Source organism: Crocodylus siamensis, chromosome 15, assembly GCF_052110815.1.
Source record: "Crocodylus siamensis isolate JL-2025a chromosome 15, ASM5211081v1, whole genome shotgun sequence".
NCBI lineage: Eukaryota > Metazoa > Chordata > Crocodylia > Crocodylidae > Crocodylus > Crocodylus siamensis.
Window position 1 is genome coordinate 45,365,909 of NC_143409.1, and position 21,730 is coordinate 45,387,638.

Below are 21,730 nucleotides of genomic sequence, written 5' to 3' on the forward strand. Positions count from 1 at the left end.
CCCCCCCCCCCCCGGAAAATTTGTGCACTAATATGGCCATGGATTGCTCTACCTCCCTCCCCTGCTGTTGTTGTCCTCTGGATCTTGCCTGGTGCTGTTAGGCCACTTTGGCCATGCCTGTGTGACCATGGGGAGCAGCCGTCTGTGTGTGCTGAGGGAGGGGTTGTGAGCAGCCCTCCCCCAGGCCCTGATGCTGGATGCACTCGTGCCCTGCCGACCTCTGTGCCAGGGACTGTCCCATCGAGTTCCTGGGCAGGACTGGCCTGGGGAAAGCAAAGCACCAGAGAAATGTGGGCAGGATCAGGGCTTCTGGGCTTTGTCTGCACTGAATATCACTGCCAGTATATAGAGCACAAGCCTATTTCCCCAGACACTCAGGAGTTAGACTAAGTTTCAGCTTAGGAATTGCTGAAATAATTTAAATGAAAAAAACCCTTCTGTACTCCTGGACTCCTGCCAGGTCAGCTGGTACTCACCAGCATTTCCAGGAAGGGAAAATCCAAGCTGTTTATGAGCATGCACCAGAGCTCAGGAAAGTGAAACCAGCCCTGTCCCCTCCCTGCTCCCAGCCATGGCCGCTGAGAGCTCTGTACAAAGCCTCCGGGAGGAAGCGACCTGCTCCATCTGCCTGGACTTCTTCAGGGATCCGGTGATGGTCGTGGGCTGCGGGCACAACTTCTGCCGAGCCTGCATCACCCAGTGCTGGGAGGGGGCTGAGATGGACGTCGCCTGCCCCCAGTGCAGACAGACCTTTCCCCAGGGGACCCTGGGCCCAAACAGGCAGGTGTGCAATTTAGTAGAACTGGTGAAGGGCCTGAGCGTGCGGCCAGCGGAGGCAGCCGGAGGGCAGCGAGTGTGTGGGGAGCACGGGGAGGCTCTGAAACTGTTCTGCCAAGATGATGAAGCCCCCATCTGCGTGGTGTGCGACCGATCCCGGGCGCACCAATTTCACAGCGTGGTTCCCCTAGAAGAGGCTGCCGAGGAGTACAAGGTAGGAACTGTTTTTTGGCTAATGTACCCCAGCTTTAGATTTAATTGCAGGTAGGTTTATTTTTTCCCACACTTCCTTCCACGGGTCATTTCTCTCCCTCAGGTGCTGGTGTGACCTGCTGTGGGGAGCCGCCCTTGTAGGGAACAGGCTACAACATTTAATTGGGCGTGTAATGATTTCTAGGGGTTCCTGCCTCAGACAAATATAGCTCTTAAATGAGAAAGACACAAAACCTCTTTGCAACAGTCCTGGAGCACAGGTTCAAACTGGACCCCAGGGTTCACCTCCCAATTCAACACTCACTTGTTCCATTATACAGGACTGTCTCCAAAGCCTAATCTTGCATATCAGTGCATCTTCCCTCCTAAACAAAGCCATAAGCCATCCCAGATAGCAAACTCCACGGTCCGTATTCTCAGCCTGGCAGCGCTTTTGGGGGGGTGATTACTAGCACATTGCTCTTTAGCACTCCCTTTTTCCAGCCTCTCTGCCTTGAGGTAGGTAAAAGAGTCTTTATGACCCCCAGCAGGAGCTGAGCTGAAGGTAGGTAATTCTACAGGAGAGTAACAGGGCATTATGGATTTACTGCTCATTTCCTTATTTTCTTTTTTTCACTTCTCCTAGCACCATCCCCTTCCCCCCGCCCTCTCTCCGTCTTTCTTCCCCCACGCCCTGCTTGTCTGATTTTTTTTATTTTTTCTTTCCTTCATATCCTCTGCCTTCTGCAGTCCTTTCATGGCATCTCTTGAAGTGAACTTGTGTTCACAAAGGCTTGTGCTCTCTGCTTAGTCCATGAAGGTGCATATCTACCCTGTCTCCCAGCAATTTGGAGCATAATTGGAGCGGACCCAACCATTCCTCACAGCTCAGCTATGCTAATGGAGTTGTTGCTCTCTGACTATGCCCCTTCTGTCCAGGCAACACAGTTACCAGAGGCTTTAAAGATGAACCCCTCAGGCTGTGACAGCTCTACAGTCTCAGAAACAAGCCTTCAAGGCTCTCACTCTGAGATGGCTGTTTCCTTCTCTGAGAAGTTAGTCAAGGACCAAACGGGAAAAGATGTCTGTGGGCTGAAGCTCCCTCCTCAGCTCCAGCAATTAATTGCACTTTGGGTGTTTCCAGCGTCATGAGCAGACTTGGATCCCCAAGAAGCACTCGTGTGTTGGGATTTAGTTAGTCAAAAAACTCCCTTTATTAATACCCTGCAAACCAAACCACTGAAATGATCTCATGCACCCTCCACCTCCCACTGCTCAAGCTAAAATATTTTCTATTTCTTTAGGAAAAACTTCAGGCCCACTTGAGGACTCTGAGGGGAAGGAGAGAGACCCTCCTGGGATTCAAACAGACTGGAGAAGGGAAAACCCAGGAGTATCTGGTAGGTGCCTTGGGATCACAAGGGGGAGGGATTTCTGGGGCTAAGGAGCCGTTACCCAGAGCCACGTCCCACACAATTCACTAAAGCATCTTTGTGTATATGTGGTCCTTGCAGGAAGCTACTCTTGGCTGACATCAGGGATCATAGTGGGATACAAGGGAAGACGGGGGAGCTTGAAGTATACCAGGCCCTGGCTTTGGCCTTAGAGGTCAAAACCAGTGCTGTGTTTTGCTCCCATAAAAGTAGTGGAAGCCAGAGCAGACTCTGGAGCACTGCAGCAACGTGCTCCTGGCAACCCGCCTCTGTTGCAAAGCAGCTCTTGTACCAGCTGAAGCTTCTAGATGAGGCTCAAGTGCAGGCCCATTGAAATCACATTTCTGCAGTCTGTGTTTGTGGTTACAAGGATGTGAATGATGGATGCCAGATCCAGCCCTGATGGAGTTGGTGAAAGGTGCCCCTAGTCACTCCCATCATTGAGAAATTTCTTTATTCCCCACAAGCCAGGAGGCTGCCAGACATCATCGCCTCTGTCTTGTCTAGATTCAGGTTCAATTGCTTCTCCTGTGTCCAGTCCCCAGCTGTTGCCAGCTCCTGGGTAAGGAGCGATATTGAAGCACCTGGTTCAGGTGAAAAAGAGGGACAGCTGGCTGTGATCAGCATGCTGTGATGGTGCTTCACTCCAAATCTCTGATTGATCTCACCCAGCATGGCCACCTCCCCTTAATACAGGGGTGGGCAAAATTAATATTAATCTGCCCTGGGCTGCCTGTCGTGCAGCCCTCGATGGCTTGCCAAAACTCAGTAAGCGGCCCTCTGCCCAAAATAATTGCCTGCCCCTCCCTTAATGCATATTAGGGTCAAATGCAATGGCAAAAGAAATGACTGCATATCTGCCAGGGGGGAGGATATTATCCTGGTGTTTTGGGCTTTGCCAAGAATCTGTCCCCTGCACACTCAGGCCTGTGTTGGTGTCACTTACTATTGTTACAGAAACAGACGGCAGCCGAGAGGCAGAAGATTATGTCTGAGTTTCGGCAACTGCGCTGGATACTCCTGGAACAAGAGCAGCTCCTGCTGGCCCAGCTGGGAGAGCTGGAGAAGGAGGCTGAGAAAATACAGGAAGCAAAGGTCATCAAACTCTCTGAGGAGATTTCCCATCTCAGCGAGCTGATCAGTGAGATGGAGGCGAAGTGCCAGCAGCCAGCGAGTGAGTTCCTGCAGGTGAGCCTGTGCTGGGGACAGCCCAGGGCCTTGTCCTGGGGGGGACGGCTCCTGACTCCTAGAGGCCACAGGGTGACCCAGTATATCAGGGGTGGGCTATTATTTTTGCCCGTGGGCCACACAGGGATTTGTGATGAGCTTCTGCAGGCCAGGTCAGCACATTCCTCCCGCCACGGAACAACTCACCAAACTCCTGATGCAGGATGGGGCCGTGGGTGGGCTGCGTTCAGGAGTCAGATGGGGGGTTGAAGTGGGATCAGGGGCAAGGTTATGAGGGGTTGCCAGTGTGGTGCTGGAGCCCTGGGCAGAGCCGTGATCTGTGGCCTACACACCCCTGCAACAGGTGCAAGTTCTGTAGGCAGGGTGATGCAAGGTGTGGGTCATGGCTCTTCCCTGGGCCCCTGCCCAGCACTGTCATTACCCCACGATCCTGGCCCTCTCCCAGCATGCAGCTCTCCACCTGTGCAGCTGCAGGCGCTGGGGGTGGTCTTCATGGAGGTCCCAGGATCATGGGGCAGGGACAGCATGGGCCTGGGGCTGGGGCTGGTGCAGAGCTCTGGTTCTGTGGGCAGGAACATGCAAGTTTGGAGCCCAGGGCAGAACGGAGATCCACTCCCTGCACACCCCTGCCCTGTGGGTGGTGGGGTTTGGAGGGTTAGTGTGCACATGTGTGTGTGGTGGGGGGGGTGCTGCCTGGGTGTTAGGTCCTGGGAGTTGGCCAGGGTCGAGGGGAGGGATGGAGTTGAGGGGCAGGGAGCACATGCAGCAGCACCCTGCTTGGGGCAGCTGGCACCATGCTCCTCCCTGCAGTTGCCGGCCCAGCTGCAGCCAGTACACATAGCTTACTGGTGGGGCTACTCTCAGTGTAGCTGTAGTTGCTGAGATGCAGCTCTGCTTCCTTCACCTGCAGCAGCTCTTGCTCCTGCCCCTGCTGTGCCCATCCGGATAGGAAGGAAGTTGCGGCTGGGCAGCTCTTGCCCCAGCATGTGCAGTTCTGGCTCCAGCTCCCGGCTGCCTTGCACCCACTCAGCCCACCTGGTGCGATGCGCAGCCACCTGAAGGTGGCCAGGAACAGGATCCAGAGCACTTAGTGCTAGGGCAGAAGCCACCCGGCTGAAGCTTCCTTGGGCTGGATCCAAGACTTATGTGGTCTGGATCTGACCTGTGCCCCAGATCCAGCCTGTGGGTCATATTTTGCCCACCCCTGTGGTACATGCATCACAGACATGACAGTTGATCTTCATCTCTGAAAAATTACAGACAGGCACATGCCAGAGATGGAAAGCTTCAGCAGCTCAGCCAGTCGCTCGCTCTGGAGGTTACATAGTGCTTCTCTATAAGCTTGTTTCCAAATGCCCCCCTGAGATTCCCAGTGTGTGACATGGGCAACTCATATTGTCTCTCTTTGCCTCCTAGGGTATCAGAAAGACCCTGAGCAGGTACGTGGCTTCAGTTGACTCCTCACACGGGCTGCTGCTGGGAAGCGGCTGCAGAGCATGGTAGACTTGTGCCTCCCCGGGGCTCAGCAGTGCGGTTGGTGCGGCAGGATGCAAATGTCTCCAGTGAACTTAATTCTGAGAGGAGCATTTCTCCAGAGCTGAGGGGTTGTCCATTGTGTTGGACAGACATTTTTAAGCAAAAGCCTCTCAAGGGATGTCTCTTTCCCTGAGGTCTGGCTGCCTCTGGGCCCTCGGTGTGGAATATGGGCCATTCTTTGCCAGGTCATCGGTCAGTAATCTACCCAGGTCAGCAATGACCAAGGCGGGGAAAAACATCTGAATGGGCCAGTGCGAGGGGCGGTTGCACTGCCACTGCCCATGCTGCACCTGCGTGGAGCAGGGCTGAGCAGGGAATGGCACGGAGGTCTGCCAGTTCATTCGCTCACCTGAGATGGGTTTCCCCAGGTGTGAAAGAGGGGAGATCCCACAGCTGGTGCCAATTTCTCCTGAGCTGGAAAGGAGGCTCCAGGATTTTTGCCAGACAACCTGTGCCATGACAGAGACTGGGAGGGAGTTTAAAGGTACGGAGAAGGGATGTGGGAGGGGACGCAGAGAGGGGGGTCTGTGGCCATGGGAGGAGATGGGCTCTGGTCTATTGGCTGAAAACCAAGTTATTTATAAATGGCACAGAGCCCACAAACTGAGTGGAGGTCGGAGAGTCCAGGCAGTAATGTGGTATGTCCGTGCACCCTGTGATCTCAAAGTATTAAGGCCCCCGTGTAGCCCGATAATTCTCAGTCTTTCCCCAAGACAGAGCCAGGCAGGGGCTGTGCCACTTGCTGCTGCACAAAGAGTCAGTGGGAGCTGCAGGAGCCGAGCTCCTCTGAGCAGCAGGCCTCGTGCTCAGTGGTTGGCATCCAAAATAGAGACTCCAAATCCAAGGCTTTTTCTGAGATATGGACCCAGCCTGTCTGGCTGCAGTGGGCTGTAGGGAAAGGAGAAATCTCCCTGCCCACTTCATTTCCCCCCGTTACAGGAGAAGCAGGCATTGGGAGGGCTCCTGTGTGTCTCTGGAGTAGAGTGGGGCAGATGGAGGGAGGTTGCTTGAGGGAAGCTACACCTTTGATGTCCTGCTCTCTTGCAAAAGCAGGACATCACCTCCAGGCAGAGACGGTGCCACTGTCTAGGTTCAGGGAGATGCAGGGGCAAGAGCTGAGCTGCAGTATCCTTACCAGCCCAACAGCAGGGAGTGTCACGTCTGTGCTCTTTTCCCCTCCAGACACTTTTCCATCTGCCCTGGAGAAGAGAAGTGGGGATGTACCACATGGGGATGCACTACAGCCATACACTAAGGGTAAGCTCTCGTGGGAACGGCCTTGAGTCGCAGCAAATTCCCAGAATCCCGCACAAGCCACGGACGGACCCTTTCTCTCCGCTCGGGGCCCTCGGCTGTTCAGTTCTGTGCTGGGAGGGAGCAGGTGTCCCTCAGGGTTGCTGTGTCTCTCCCCTCGTGCCTGGCAGAGACTCCCCTGTTTCTTCTCCTACCGCTTCCCTCTTCTCGGGGCAGAGCCAGGCTCTCCCCAGGGAGCTGCTGTGGAAGGAGAAGGTGGGGGAAGGGGGATAAGGATGCTGCTGCCTTGTGCCACTTAGGCATCCTCCCACGCTGTTTGAGGAGATCGTCTCCACAGCTGCCTCTTCACCTCCGTGCCTAGCCTGGGAGTGGATGGCAGGTCAGAGGGGCTGTCGCCTGCCTCCTCTTGCCCCAAGCTTAGCAGGGGCAGGAGTGGCTGCCAGTGCCAGGCTGAGGAGCTGCGGGGCCGTCTGTGCTCAGCCTCCAGGGCCCAGGGCAGAGGCAGCTCCTGGGGCCAGGACGGTCCCTGGCAGGTCGGGGAAGGGGGGGAACGGTCCCACCTGCCCCAGGGCTGAGCTCTGCCCCGACGCTGCGATTCTCTCTCCCAGCGACAGTGACTCTGGATCCAGACACGGCTCATCCCTCTCTTGTCTTCTCTGCGGACAGGAGAAGAGTGCAACGAGCAGAAACACGGCAGCATCTGCCTGAAAATCCTAAAAGATTTGGTTCTGAGCCCTGTGTGCTGGGCTGCGAGGGATTCATCTCGGGGAGACACTGCTGGGAGGTGGAGGTGGGGCAGGGGTACGGCTGGGCCGTGGGGGTGGCCAGAGAGTCTGTGAAGAGGAAGGGGCTGATCAGCTTTAGCCCCGAGGGGGGGATCTGGGCCGTGCAGCGCTGTGGGGGTCAGTTCCAGGCTCTCACGGCCCCTGCTCCCACCCGCCTGGACCTGCGCCAGGCGCCCAGCAAGTTGCGGGTCTGTCTGGACTATGCAGGGGGGCAGGTGTCATTTCTTGATGCTGACACCGAGGCCCCGATCTTCACCTTCCCACCGACCTCATTCGCTGGGGACATAATCCGACCCTGGCTCTGGCTCGAGCTGAGATTTGGCTTCAGTGTCAAGCAAATGGGTTTTTGTCCAGTCCAGCTCAGGCTGTGCCCCTGAGCCAGGCATGGGATGTTGGTCACGTGGATGTCTCCGGCCTTGTTCTAACTGGTCTCTTACCAGCCCTCTAACTGGCCCTCTGTCCAGCCCTCCCTTCCTTTCTCAGACTCAGGTGATCTCTCTGTTCTCACAGCAAGGCCAGGATGTGTCCATACAGATCAGCCCCTGCCACTGCTGCAGGGTCCCAAGGTGTAATAGGACTTGGGCTCCCAGGACAGCTATGACATGTTCTGGTGGCCACATGGCTCCTGTTCTGCTCTACTCCTTGCTTTTTTTTCCTGCCATGCCTTTGATAGAAGAATTGATATAGGAAAAGGGAAGGTGCCTGCAGGGGTCCTAGGGTGAGCCCTGGTCTGGTTACCTGCTTGTGGATCCTTTTTAGACCCCACTGATCTTATTCCATCCTTTATGGTAAGGGGAATCTCCTGTCCCGTACGCACCTCCCAGAACACCAGATGCTTTACGGGCTGCTCACAGCCTCCGACCTCCCCTGCGGGCTCGCAGGTGCTACCCCTTATCTATTAGTGGGGACTCGCCCCCAGTCTCTGCTCTGGTCTCTTAAGCCTTTATCATTCTCTGCTACTTTTTAGGCTCAGGCCTCTTTGGTTGTATCAGTCTGCTCCAGCCTGTTCAGGTCCTTTATACCTTATAATTCTCTGCAACTCTTTGGGGCCAGGCCTCTTTGCCTTTATCAATCTCTGCCCCTCTTGTGCTTTGGTCTAACACCCTTAGGTCTGCGATCTCACCCTCTGGGGCTCTGCTCTTGTCCCTTTTAGGCAGTGGGCCTCGGCCCTGTCTCTGGCTCTCCCCATGTCTCCAGCTGGGCCTCTGGCCCTGGTTCTCACCCTCACTGGGTACAGCTGCTTGCGCCCTGTTCCTGGTAGGCTAAAGGCTTGTGCCTCTGCGGCACCCTGGGATCTCTGAACTTCCCATCAGTCCCTTTCTGGTCCACTGGTAATAACCACCAGAAAAGAATAAGCCCACTGGCTATAACAAAAACTAAGCATGCTGGCAGCATAACCCAAATACCTCTCATCCTGGGGTTTAGCTGTTTGTAAGCCTTCAGCCACTTACTCTCAGTCCTCGTAGCCACAGGGTCTCAGTCAGTGCCTCAGGCCACAGCCATCTTGATCCAGAGCTCCTTCTCCGGCAGCCTTCAGGGCCAGACTCCCTGCCCTGTCTCAAGCCCTGTGTTTTCATAGCTCCTAGGTACTAACCCTCTTTGGTTATGTGACTTTCCTGGTTGGGTGACTTACCTGCTGGCCTCAGCTATTCTCCAGTTGGGCTTGCTGGCTTAATTGCTTGGCAGCTTACTGCCCTGTTGCGCAGCTGCCGCAGCAGTGCCGTGCTTCCCCCGCAGGGTACTGCTCAGCTGTATCATTGCGGAGCACTTAGCTCAGCAGTGGACTGCTTGTGGCTTGCAAACCCCTCGGGAGCTGCCCTTTGGAAGCTCCTACCGAGCAGCCTTCCCCATCTGAGGCTCTCTGGGCAGTTGCTTCCCTCTCTTAAAGTCAGGGAAGCCCTAGGCTTCCTGTTACAGAGGCCTGTTGTCCTTATGGTCTGTGGCGCTGGAGGGCTCCAGCAGGGCTGGCAGTGCAATGTCCCCTGTAAGAAGCCCCCAGCTCTGGAGCATTGGCCTGCCTGTGACTGGAGCAGCCCAGGGCTGGGGGCTCCCTGCAAAGTGCCTCTGGGCATCCTCGGGGCAGGGAGGCCCCAGCTGGGGATGTGTGGGAGGCAGGCTGGATCTGCCACTGGGGAGCTGCTGGGCTGGTTTGGGTTTGGGTGTTTTTCATGAGGGCCCTGGGCTGGGGGTTCCCAAGGAGCTGGAAGGAGCAAGGTCCCTCCTTGTTGTAGGGGGAGAGGCTGGGAGGCCGAGACAGGGAGGGGGAGGGTGGCATAGGGACTGGAGAGTGCATGGGCAGGGCTGAGATTCAGAGGGTACGTTCAAAGATGGGAGCAAAATAGTTGTGGGGTTTGGGAAACAAGAGCTGTTGCTGCATCGGGGACAGAGAATGAAGGAAGTAGGATTTGGGAGTGAGGGGAGAAGCTGGAAGCTCCCATTACCTTTGAGCAATTAATACAGCCCTGTGCCTTAGGGTCTCATTTGGATTTCCCATCCAAGAGCTCCTGCAACAGGCCCCAAGTCCTCTTCCTCTATCCATGTGTAAGAGTTAGCACTGTTCTTGGGTTTTCATGCCTACGAGTGATGGCTAGAAAATGACATTTAAAGGTTTACTTTTAGGAATTGGCTTGTAGGTGAATGTATATGTATTAGAATAATGGTTCTGGACAGTGGCAAGGGTTAATTGATTTCTAAAGGTCTGGTTGTCACACATACAGTTTTCACACCCTTCGAGGCAGACAGGGTGTCTCACTCAGGAAAGCAACAATGCCAACAGATATACACGTAGCCTGGGAAAATATGGGCATATACCACCCTGTTCCATAACGTGAGATAAGGTGGCACCAGCTCCCAAGGCTGAAGAGTTGGGGCCCTGAATGTTCTGGTTTTGGGGGAACAGACCAAATTAGGCGAAGGTCCAGAAATCCCAAATTAGGCTGTCATGGTTTTGTAAAACAAAAGAATATGCTGACACAACAGAACATGGACAGTATGACGACCACAGAAGGACCAGTCGGTGATGCCCGGGGATGAAGAGTCATCAGGAGGGAAGAAGAACGCAGAAGCAGAGACTTCAGAGCAACAAAGGGTCCCTGTCCCTGAGAGGAGTCCCCCTGAGAGGGGAACCCGAGGCACATGGGCATACCACCAGCCTGTCTCATCCACCCCACTGGGGGGCAGGGGGAGGCCTTGGCCTCTGACCTCCAGGCTACTGACATCTGACATTCAAGAGAGAACCTCAGAGTGAAGCTCGCGTCCTTGCCAAATGTATCTTGACTCTGATGACAGCCCTGGGATTGGTAGCTGTAGAATTGCTTGTATTATTCTTTGCTGTTACCACTGTATATAAAAAAAAATATTCTATTATAAAATGGAAAGGTCGTGGTCAGTCTGAGAGTTTTGGGTCCCCCTGGAACAAGGCACCTGGGTCCTAAATCCAGTGCCAACAAGGAGTAGGAGGGAGTTCACCCACCAAAGGCCTGAGCAGTAATGCAAGATACAACTTTAGCGTGGTTTGCAAGGCTGCCTGTCCAAGGTGCTATGATGTTTGGGAGCAGACAGTGGTGGTGAGGCAGGGACAGCTGAGGTGTCAACAGAGGGTTGTCAGCTGAGGTTGTCAAAGACAAAATAGGTTTATTTGTTTTTTTAAACTTAAATCCAATATTGAGAGTCCTGTGGGAAGGAGGAGAAGGGATGTGAGGCCTGATCTACACCATGGAGCAGAGGATTGTGGGGGACACAGAGAGGAAGGACCAAGGCTGGGACAAAAGTGATGGACAAAACAGCCAGTGAAGGAGTCTGGAGAAAGGAGGAAAAGGGGAGAGGAGGGAAGAGAGTGCAAAAGGAGATTCCCAACATGGTTCTTAGGGTGAGGTTGGCTCCTTGGTGCCATGTATTAGCACATGGATTTCCCCATCCCTCCCTGTTATGGGGTTACCAAATCTGCAGTGGGGCATTTCACAGACATCGCCTCCCCCCAAGTTGGGCAACTACTGTCATGTTTGCTGTTATAAGCAACTAAAACCAAGCTGCCATATGTGCATTGTTATTGTGAATATGTTTGGGTGTGTTCAGCTCCAGGGTTAGACTTGGAGATTGAGGACTTCTGCTCAATAGTAGCTGCGTCCATATTAAAGGGGACTTTGTTAGTGTTCCTGTGAAGCAGCTGGGAAGATCGCAGAAGAGAAGATGTGGAATGGTTTCAGGAACTTCTCTTGCGAAGGCTGAAGAGATCCAGGTCCCTCAGTCTCTCCTCATAGGGCCTTGCCTGCAGGCCTCTGACCATCCAGGTGGCCCTTCTCTGGACCCTCTCAAGATTCCCTGCATCCCTCTTGAAGTGCGGTGCCCAAACCTGGACGCAGTACTCCAACTGTGTCCTGACCAGTGTCACAAAGAGGGGAAGCATCACCTCCCTTGATCTGTTGGTCATGCATCTGCTAATGCATGATGAAGTGTCATTAGCCTTGGTTACACTGACGACTTGTGTTCATCTTGGAGTCAACTATGACTCCAAGATCCCTTTCCACTGCTTGCTGCTGAGGTCATTCCCCGACCTGCAAGTGTCTTGGTGGTTCTTTTTGCCCAGGGGCAGCACTTTGCACTTGTCTTCGTTGAACTGCAAAGTGCTGCCCCTGGGCAAAAAGAACCAACAGGCTGGAGACTCCAGGATTTCTCCCAGAAAACCTGTGCCCTGATGAAGACTGAGGGAGTTCAAAGGCAAAGGGAAGGGATGTGGGAGTGGACACAGGGAGGAGCCTGGCTACTGGCTTATATTAGGTTACTTACAGGAGGCAGAAAGCCAACAAAGTGGCTGTAACAGGGCCCTGGCCCAGGCATTAGTACTTCACATTCATTCACCCGGTGACCTCGTAAAGTTAAGGCCCAAGTTTAGCCACATAATTCTCGCAGTGTTTTCCCCAGAACAGGACCTGGCCAGGCAAGTGCTCTGGGCTCGCCGTCAGTCGCAAGAGCAGGAGGAGTCGGTGGGAGCTGCGGGAGCCCAGCCCCTCTGAGAGCCAGGCCGTGTTGCTCCGTGATTGACATCCAGAATAGAGAACCCAAATTGAGGGTTTTTTTCTGAAACATGGGCCCAGCTACTCTGGCTGCAGTGGGCTGTAGGGAAGGAGAAATCTCCCCTCCCACGTCTTCCCCCTCCTCCCCAGGAGCAGCGGGCACTGGGAGGGCCTCGGCGTGTGTTGGAAACGGAGTGGGGAGAGGCAGGCCACAACGACGGCAGCATGCTCCCTGAGGAAAGCTACATATCTGGCGTCCTGCTCCCTTGCAAAAACAGGCCACCTCCATGCATCCCCGTGGCTCTCTTGGAGAGCCTCTCCTGCTCTCTCCAGGCTCTGCTGCACCCAAGGGAGGGGTCTGTCTCTCCTGGCTTCTCCATCACACTGTGCCTCATGCACCTGCTCCCATGTATGTTCACTCAAAATGAGCCGTGTGTTAAGTGTAAGGGCTTATTACGAACAGAAACGTCCCCCCGCTGGCCGTGCTAGGGCCCAGGTGCTTCCTCATGACACGTTCTGGCATTTGCTTCCATCTGCTTGACCAGACCGTTGTTAAGAGACAGAGGCAGAGGAAATGAGCAGGAGGGAGACAAGGAGGTCAGAAGCCAAGAGAAAGGTAAACGGAAGCTGGCTCAGGATGGCCTTGTTCGTTTAGTTGTTTATTAGCAGTTGGACTTGGTTTAGGGTTTCTGCAGGTGATTAAATACAGGCATTGCTACCTGACAACGAGCAAGACTTGTTTGATAACCATGTCTGACAAAGTCAATGTTAATATTAATGATGAAAGAACCTATTCAGCACATTTGTATATTCACTGAACGGTTTCAGCAGGTTTCTGAGGTTGGGGCAGAGAATCAAGTATAAAAACCCAGAAATGTTGCTCTTTGGTTTTGAACTCCGGTTCTTTCTGAATTTCCCACCTGCAGGTGAGCCACGATCAATGCTTCTTTAAAACTTAAGTCTCTGAATCTGCTGTGTGAAGCCCTCTTCCCTGGTCTCAGCTGGCCACCTGCTAGAGGCTATTAAGGTTTTAGGCCTTAGAATATTTATTATTAATTCTTCTCTGATATGAATAATCCTCTTATTGCTTAAGGTAGAAGAGCATTTTATTGTTATTAGGTGTGGGGTGACATGCCTCGTGTACTGCTTTGCTGTTTCTACGTTAGCTGTATTTCTGAGTTTAAAAATTATTTTTTTGAGACTTGATTTTGGTGGTCCAGACTCCTGGAACCTTCTTTGGCTCCCAGATGAATCTGGGGTCAACATCCTACTGCAGGGCTTGGCAGCCTGTGACCAGGGAGTGGGTTTGATCCAACTCATGAAGAGGTCCAATCCTGTCTTCCTGAGTCCAATGTGGCCTGAAGGATCGGTGGCATAGAGCTGCCCTATGTTGCGTGTCCCTTCTGCAGCTCCAACCTCCTGGCCGTGGGGTTGAGGATTAGTAGCAAGGCTGCGCGCAGGCAGCTGGCCACTCCAGCAGGGAGGGGCTGGTGCATGGCCCTAGGGCCAGGCTGCAAAGGGTGGCTTGCACCAACAAAATGTTTCCCCCCTGGCTCTACAGAGACACCAGGTCATCACCACTAAAACATAGGGGAGCCTGGGAATCAAGCCCTTGCTCCTCCTATGCCACATCACGGGGTATGAAGTGGCCCTCTACTCAGGCTGCTGCTGGAGGGGCTGCTCTTCTGGACATGCTCTGTTTCCTGGGCGGCTTGCTTCACGGCACAGCCTGTTTCTGTACTGGTTGAGGAGTGAGGGGTTTCTCTGGGCCCTTCTTCTCTCACTAAGGGGCTGGTGATATTCTTGGTTCTGCCCCATGTTCCCCACAGCATACTTTGGGCACTAATTTGACCACGAACTCCTCTAGCTCCCTCCCCTGCTGCTGTTGACATCTGGACTCCGGCTGCATCCTTACCCATTAGACTGTCATTGCTGCAGGGCAGAGCCCTTTGCAGTTATGTCCAGCACTCAGCAAAAAGGATCAAGGCTTCTGCAATGAGCATCACTGCCTGTGTACAGGGGATGAATAGGTTTCCCCAGAGAATCCATGGGCAGGATCTAGACTGGTTTCAGCTTAGGAATTGCTGAAAGAATTTTAATTAAGAAAAACATTTACCCATTGACTCCTGCCAGGTCAGCTGGTACTCAGTGTCATTTCCAGGAAGAGAAACTCCCAGCTGCTGCTCATGTCTGAGCATGTGTCAGCGCTCAGGAAAGTGAAACCAACCCTATCCCACCCTCCCTTCAGAGCCATGGCTGCTGACAAACCTGTAGAAAACCTCTGGGATGAAGCGACCTGCTCCATCTGCCTGGACTTCTTCAGGGATCCGGTGATGGTCATGGGCTGTGGGCACAACTTCCGCCGAGCCTTCATCACCCAGTGCTGGGAGGGGGCCGAGACAGACGTCACCTGCCCCCAGTGCAGACAGACCTTTCCCCAGGGGACCCTGGGCACAAACAGGCAGCTGGCGAGCATTGTAGAAATAGCCAAGAGGCTGCATGTGCAGAAAGCCGAGGCAGCCGGAGGGCAGCAAGCGTGTGGGGAGCACGGGGAGGCTCTGAAACTGTTCTGCCAAGATGATGAAGCCCCCATCTGCGTGGTGTGCGGCCGATCCCGGGTCCACTGAGCTCACAGCATAGTTCCCATTGAGGAGGTTGCCAAGGAGTACAAAGCAGGAACTACTGCTCGGCTAATGTGCACCAGCTTTGGATTTAATTGCAGGTTCAAATCTTCCCACATTTCCTTCTACCCATCATCTCTCTCAGGTGCTGATGTGACCAAATGTGGGGAGCCTCCCTTGTAGGGAACAGGCTACAAGATGCAGTTGGGTGTGTGGACATCTCTAGGGGTTCCTTGGACAAAAACAGCTCTTAAATGTGAGACACAAAACCTCTTCGTAACAGTCCTGGGACATTGGTTCAAACTGGCCCCTTCCCCTTCCCTGGTGCCCAGCGGTCACCTCTCAGCTCCACATTCGCATGCTCCGTGACACGGGACTGCCTCTGAAGCCTCATCTTGCATATCAGTACCCCTTCCCTCCTAAACAAAGCCATAAGCCATCCCAGATAGCAAACTCCATGGTCGGTATTCTCAGCCTGGCAGCGCTCTCCGGAGGAGCGAATACTAGCACATCACTCTTTAGCACTCCCCTTTTCCAGGCCTCTCTGCCTTGAGGTAGGTAAATGAGTTTTTATGGGTCTTTCAGGGTGTTTGATCCCCTTCTCTTCTCAGGCTTAGCCCTTCAGTTGCTTCTGAGTGGCTTTCTAGTTACTTGGTGATTTCTCAGTGCCTTGAGGGTTAACAAACAGTCTTCCAGTTGGGTACATTTTGTCCAGGCTTTTGGTTATGATTCTTAAATTCTTCCATGTTTGCCATACCTTATTCCCTTGGTCTGTGTGGGCTGCATAAGATTTTGTGTGTAGTTGTCATTCAGTGTTACTCTGAGGCTCAAGTACTAGAGTGTGATTGCTCAGGCACAGTATATCTCCTGGATTAAGTGGTGGAAAACCATAGGATAATACAGCAGTAGGACTGGAAGGGGTCATCTTATCCTGTCCCTAGGTCAGGGTAGGGTCAGACCTAACTAAAGCATCCCAGCCAGTTGCCTGTCTAACCTGCTCTTGGCAATTTCCAGGTGTTCAGATCTGACAACTTCTCTAAGTAGCTGGTTGCAATGCTTAACCACCCTCAAGGTCAGGAAGTTCCTCCTAATCTCTGCTGGACTCTTTCTGTCTGTCTACATCTTTCCAGAAGTGTGGGGCCCAATGCCAGACACAATAGTCCAGGTGAGGCCTCGCCAGTGCCTGATAGAGGGAAATAATCACTTCCCTTGATTTGCAAGTGCCACTCCTGTTAATGCAGCAGGAGGATTGTAACAAGGCGTATGGCTCAGGGGCTGAAGCCCAAGTGCAGCGGTTAGAGGGAATAGCTGCCTGCCTGGAAGCAGGCCAGCTGGCAGGGATGATTGTCTGGCCACTAGGTAGTTAAAATTCCCCAGGAAGGCAGCTGAGAGGGAGAGGAGGAGGAGGATGGTGGCAGTGGTGATGGCTGGTACACTGATGGAAAAGCACAAAGCCTGGGTTTCCTCTCCCTCTAAGTCTGAGGAGAGACCAGAAGATTTACTTCTGTTGTTTGCCCATTTGTTTGTATTGTTTCTTGCTCTGTTTGCTGTGGGGACAAGCTTCCCACATGTAAAATAAAGGGAAACTGAAGCAAAGTGCTGACTGGCCTTTGTGAGGAAGCTGGCTCTTGGATCAGGATGAAGGAGGGATGGCTCACTCCAAGGATGCTCCTGGGTTTTTTCCACCAGGAGCAGCTCAGAAGGAGCTTATGGTCCACTGTAACCCCCAGGTCCTTCTTTGCAGTACTGCAGCCTGGCCAGTCATTCCCCAGCCTGAATCTGTGTGTGCAATAATTAGGTCCCAAGTGCAAGACTGCCCTTTTCTTGTTGAATTTGATCCAATTCAGTTGAGACAGTTTGCCAGTCTTTGAGTCTTAATGTAAGTCCACATCTGCTGGTCTTTCCTCTGGTAGATAACTTCCCTGTCATGACATTTATGCATGCTATCATTAATTGGTATATATTATCTGATTTTTCTCCCCAGGAGGAACTGAGCTGAAGGTAGGCAATTTTACAGGGGTGTAATGGGATATTATGGATTTACTGCTCATTTCTTTTTTTTAAACTTTCTCCTAGCGTTGTCTCCTTCCTGCTGTCTCTTTCTCTCTATATCACTCTCCCCCCGCTTATCTATTGTGTTTTATTTTCTCGCTCCTTCATATCCTCTTCCTTCTGCAGTCCTTTCATAGCATCTCTTGAAGTGAACTTCAGTTCACAAAGGCTTGTACTCTATATACGTGTCTTATTTAGTCTGCGAGGCAGAGTTTAGAGGATCACTGGAGTTTAGAGCATCACCCTACCATTCCTCACCCTCAGCTATGCTAATAGAGTTGCTCTGTGATTATGCCCCTTCTGTCCAAGCAGCACAGTTACCAGAGGCTTTAAGTCTGAACCCTTCAGGCTGTGCCAGCTTTAAAGCCCCAGAAACAAATGTTGAAGAGTTTAACTCTGCAACTGGTTTCCTGCTCCAAGAACTCAGTTCAGGACCCGGCCCAAGAAGATGTCTCTGGCTCAGTGCTCCCTCCTTAGCTCCAGTAATTGATTGCACTTGGGAGGTGTCTCCTGTGTCTTGAGTATACTTGGGTCTGCAAGGAGCTCTAGTGTGTTGCCATTTGGTTAGTCTGAAAAATCCCTTCAGTAGCACCGTGCAAACCAAACCACTGAAATCATCCCATCATGCACCCTCCTTTTCCCACTGGTCAAGATAAAATCATTTTTATTTCTTTAGGAAAAACTTCAGACCCATTTGAAGACTGATGAAAAGGAGAGAAAATCGTCTAGAGAAGGGAAAATTTGGGAATATCTGGTAGGTGCCTTGGGACCACAAGGGAGAGGGAGTTCCAGGGCTGAGCAGCAGAACCACGTCCCACACGGTTTCACCAAAACAGCTTTGTTTATATGTGGTCCTTGCTGGAAGATGCTCTTTGCTGACATTAGGGATCATAGTGGGACACAAGAGAAGGAATGGGTGCCTGAAGTATGCCAGACTCTGAGTTTGGCCTTAGAGGATAAAACCAGCATTGTGTTTTGTATCCAGAAACACAGTGGAAGCCAGAGCAGACTCTGGAGCACTGGAGCAACGTGCTCCTGACAACGCACCTCTCTCACAGAGGAGGCCGCCTTGTTCTGCACCAGCTGCAGCTTCTGGATGGGGCTGAAGTGCAGGCCCATAGAAAGCACATTTCTGCCTGAGGTTACAAGGATGTGGATGGCAATTGCCAGATCCAGACCAGATGGTGTTGGTGAAAGGTGCCCCTAGTCACTCTCCTTAATGAGCAGTTTCTTTATTCATCCCAAGCCAGGAGGCTGCCAGACATCATCACCTCTGTCTTGTCTAGATTCAACTTCAATTGCTTCTCCTGTGTCTAGTCCCCAGCTGTTGCCAGCTTCTGGGTAAGGACCAAGATTGAAGTGCCTGGTTTAGATGAAAAAGAGGGACAGAGCTGAGTGTGATCAGCATAGTGATAGTGCCTCACTCCAAATCTCTGACTGATCTCCCCCAGCATGGCCACCTCCCATTAGTACATATTAGTGTCTAATGCAATGGCAAGAATAAATCACTTCAGATCGGCAGGGGGAAGGATATTATCCAGGTGTCTTCATCTTTGCCAAGAATCTGTCCCCTGCACACTCGGGCCTGTGCTGGTGTCACTTACTATAGTTGTTTTACAGAAATGGGCAGAAGCCGAGAAGCAGAAGATTGTGTCTGAGTTTAACCAACTGCGCCAGCTAGTAGAGGAACAAGAACAACTCCTGCTGGGAGGGCTGGAGGGGTTTGTGAATATGCAGAAAGAAAAGGGCACCAAACTCAAGAAGTCTATGGGCCAACAAGAGGCAAAGCGCTGCTCGACCTGGTACTGGCTACGGGGGACGACCTAATCGGCGACCTAGTGATTGATGGGAAGCTGGGTGACAGCGACCATGAGCTGATCACCTTCACCATCCGCCGTAAAGCTGGCAAGTCAGTCAGCAACACAGAAGTCCTTGACTTCAGAAAAGCCGACTTTGACAAGCTCTAGAGGCTAGTCAGTCAGGCCCTCAGGGACCATGACCCCAGGGAGATGGGAGTTCAAGAAGAGTGGTTGTTTCTCAAGGAAGCGATCCTCAGTGCACAAGCTAAATCTATTCCAACACGGAGGAAAGGCAGCAAGAAGGCACAGCAGCCCCCCTGGCTCTCCAGAGACCTAGCGGACCTACTGTGGCTAAAAAGGAAAGCCTACAAAGGATGGAGGACGGGATTCACCTCCAAGGAGGATTACTCCGCGCTGGTCCGGTCCTGCAGGGAGCAAACCAGGAAAGCCAAGGCTGCAACTGAACTCCAACTAGCTTCAAGCATCAAGGACAACAAAAAGTCCTTTTTCAGATATGTGGGGAGCCGGAGGAAAAGCAAGGGCAATGTTGGACCCCTGCTAAACCAGATGGGGCAACTGACAACTGATGCCCAGGAAAAAGCCAACCTATTAAATAGGTACTTTGCGTCAGTCTTTCATCAGTCACACGGGATGCCCATGCCTACTATGGGACAGGGAAATCTGGGTGAGGGGGATCCCCTACCCTCCATCAATGCTGACCTCGTGAAGGAACACCTTGAGAAGCTGGATACCTTCAAGTCAGCTGGCCCTGACAATCTGCACCCCAGGGTACTCAAGGAGCTGGCGAGCATCATAGCCCAGCCCCTGGCACGGATCTTTGAAAACTCCTGGCGCTCTGGTGTAGTGCCCGAAGACTGGAAGAAGGCCAATGTGGTGCCGATCTTCAAGAAAGGGAGGAGAGTGGATCCGGCTAACTACAGGCCCATTAGCTTGACTTCTATCCTGGGGAAGATCTTAGAAAAGTTTATTAAGGAGGCCATCCTTGAGGGACTGGCCCAGGATAACATTCTAAGGGATAGCCAGCACGGGTTTGTTGCGGGTAGGTCTTGTTTGACCAATCTCATTTCCTTCTATGACCAGGTGACCTATCACCTGGACAAGGCAGAAGAGATTGATGTCATATATCTTGACTTCAAAAAAGCTTTTGATCTGGTATCCCATGATCACCTCTTGGCCAAACTGGCCAGTTGTGGCCTTGGCTCCACCGCGATCCGCTGGCTGGGAAATTGGCTTCATGGTCGGACCCAGAGGGTTGTGATTGATGGCAGTCACTCAACATGGTGCCCTGTGACCAGTGGGGTCCCTCAAGGCTCTGTCCTGGGACCCATCCTGTTCAACATCTTCATTAACGATGTGGACATTGGAGTCTGGAGTGGACTGGCCAAGTTTGCCGATGACACCAAACTTTGGGGCAAAGCATCCACGCCAGAAGATAGGCGGGTGATCCAGGCTGACCTGGACAAGCTCAGCAAATGGGCGGACGAGAACCTCATGGTGTTTAACACCGATAAGTGCAAGGTTCTCCACCTTGGGAGGAAAAACCTGCAGCATCCTTATAGGCTCGGCAGTGCTACGTTGGTTAGCACTACAGAAGAAAGAGACTTGGGGGTCATCATTGACCACAAGATGAACATGAGCCTGCAATGCGATGCTGCTGCTAGTAAAGCGACCAAAATGCTGGCGTGCATCCATAGATGCTTCTCGAGCAAATCCCGGGACGTCATTCTCCCCTTGTACTCGGCCTTGGTGAGGCCGCAGCTGGAGTACTGCGTCCAGTTTTGGGCTCCACAATTCAAAAAGGATGTGGAGAAGCTTGAGAGAGTCCAGAGGAGAGCCACGCGCGTGATCAGAGGTCAGGAAAACAGATCTTATGATGACAGGCTGAGAGCCATGGGACTCTTTAGCCTGGAAAAGCGCAGGCTCAGGGGTGATCTGATGGCCACCTATAAGTTTATCAGGGGTGACCACCAGGATCTGGGGGAACGTCTGTTCACCAGAGCGCCCCAAGGGATGACGAGGTCGAACAATCACAAACTCCTGCAAGACCGTTTCAGGCTGGACACAAGGAAGAATTTCTTTACTGTCTGAGCCCCCAAGGTCTGGAACAGCCTGCCAGCGGAGGTAGTTCAAGCACCTACAATGAACACCTTCAATAGCAAACTGGATGTTTATCTTGCTGGGATCCTATGACCCCAGCTGACTTCCTGCCCTTTGGGCAGGGGGCTGGACTCGATGATCTCCCGAGGTCCCTTCTAGCCCTAATGTCTATGAAATCTATGAAACTCTCTGAGGAGATTTCCCATCTCAACGAGCTGATCAGCAAGATGGAGGCGAAGTGCCAGCAGCCAGCGAGTGAGTTCCTGCAGGTGAGACTGTGCTGGGGACAGCCCAGGGCCTTGTCCTGGGCGGGACGGCTGCTGACTCCTGGAGCCCAGCAGTTAGAGAGCATAGGGCAGCCCAGTACATCAGGGGTTGGCAATTGTTTTGGGCCGTGGGCCTCATAGGGAGCTATGATGAGCTGTTGCAGCCATGGCCAGCACCTCTCCTCCCCCTGCGGAACAACTCACTCACACTCCCTATGCGGGATTAGACCATTGGCAGGCTGTGTTCAGGAGTGGGATGGACAGTTGACACTGGGATCGGGGTGGGGCACAGGGTGGTGACTGTGGTGCTGGAGCCCTGGGCAGAGCTGTGATCTGCTGCCTGCACACCCCTGTGACGGTTGCAAGTACTGTGGGCAGGGAGTAGATCATGGCTCTTCCCTGGGTCCTGGCCCAGCACTGTCATTGCCCCAGGATCCTTGCTGTCTCCCTGGGTGCAGCTCTTTGACTGCCCAACCATGGGTGCCAGGGGTTTGGGCGGGGGGTTGTTCCACAGACACCCTGGGATCATGAGGCATGGACAGGCTGGGGCTGGGGCAGAGCCCTGGCTTTATGGGCAGGGACATGCAGGGTTGCGGCCCAGGGCAGAGCTGTGGTCTATTGCCTGTATGCCCCTGCCCTCTGGCTGGTTTGTGTGTGTGTGTGTATGTGTGTATCTGAGGGGCAAAGGGGCCTGACT

At 53.0% G+C, this 21,730-nt stretch overlaps 1 protein-coding gene across 1 annotated transcript; it reads left to right on the plus strand.

The window, feature by feature from the left end:
- The first annotated feature begins 57 nt into the window (after window positions 1–57).
- Window positions 58–11,670, plus strand: LOC149852507 (zinc finger protein RFP-like). The gene is made up of 7 exons (XM_090028548.1): window positions 58–991; window positions 2,274–2,369; window positions 3,360–3,590; window positions 5,007–5,029; window positions 5,495–5,610; window positions 6,309–6,383; window positions 6,989–11,670. Exons 1-7 carry the CDS (start codon window positions 572–574, stop codon window positions 7,540–7,542), a joined length of 1,515 nt encoding a protein of 504 aa, XP_089884674.1. The 5' UTR covers window positions 58–571; the 3' UTR covers window positions 7,543–11,670.
- Window positions 11,671–21,730: the final 10,060 nt, after the last annotated feature.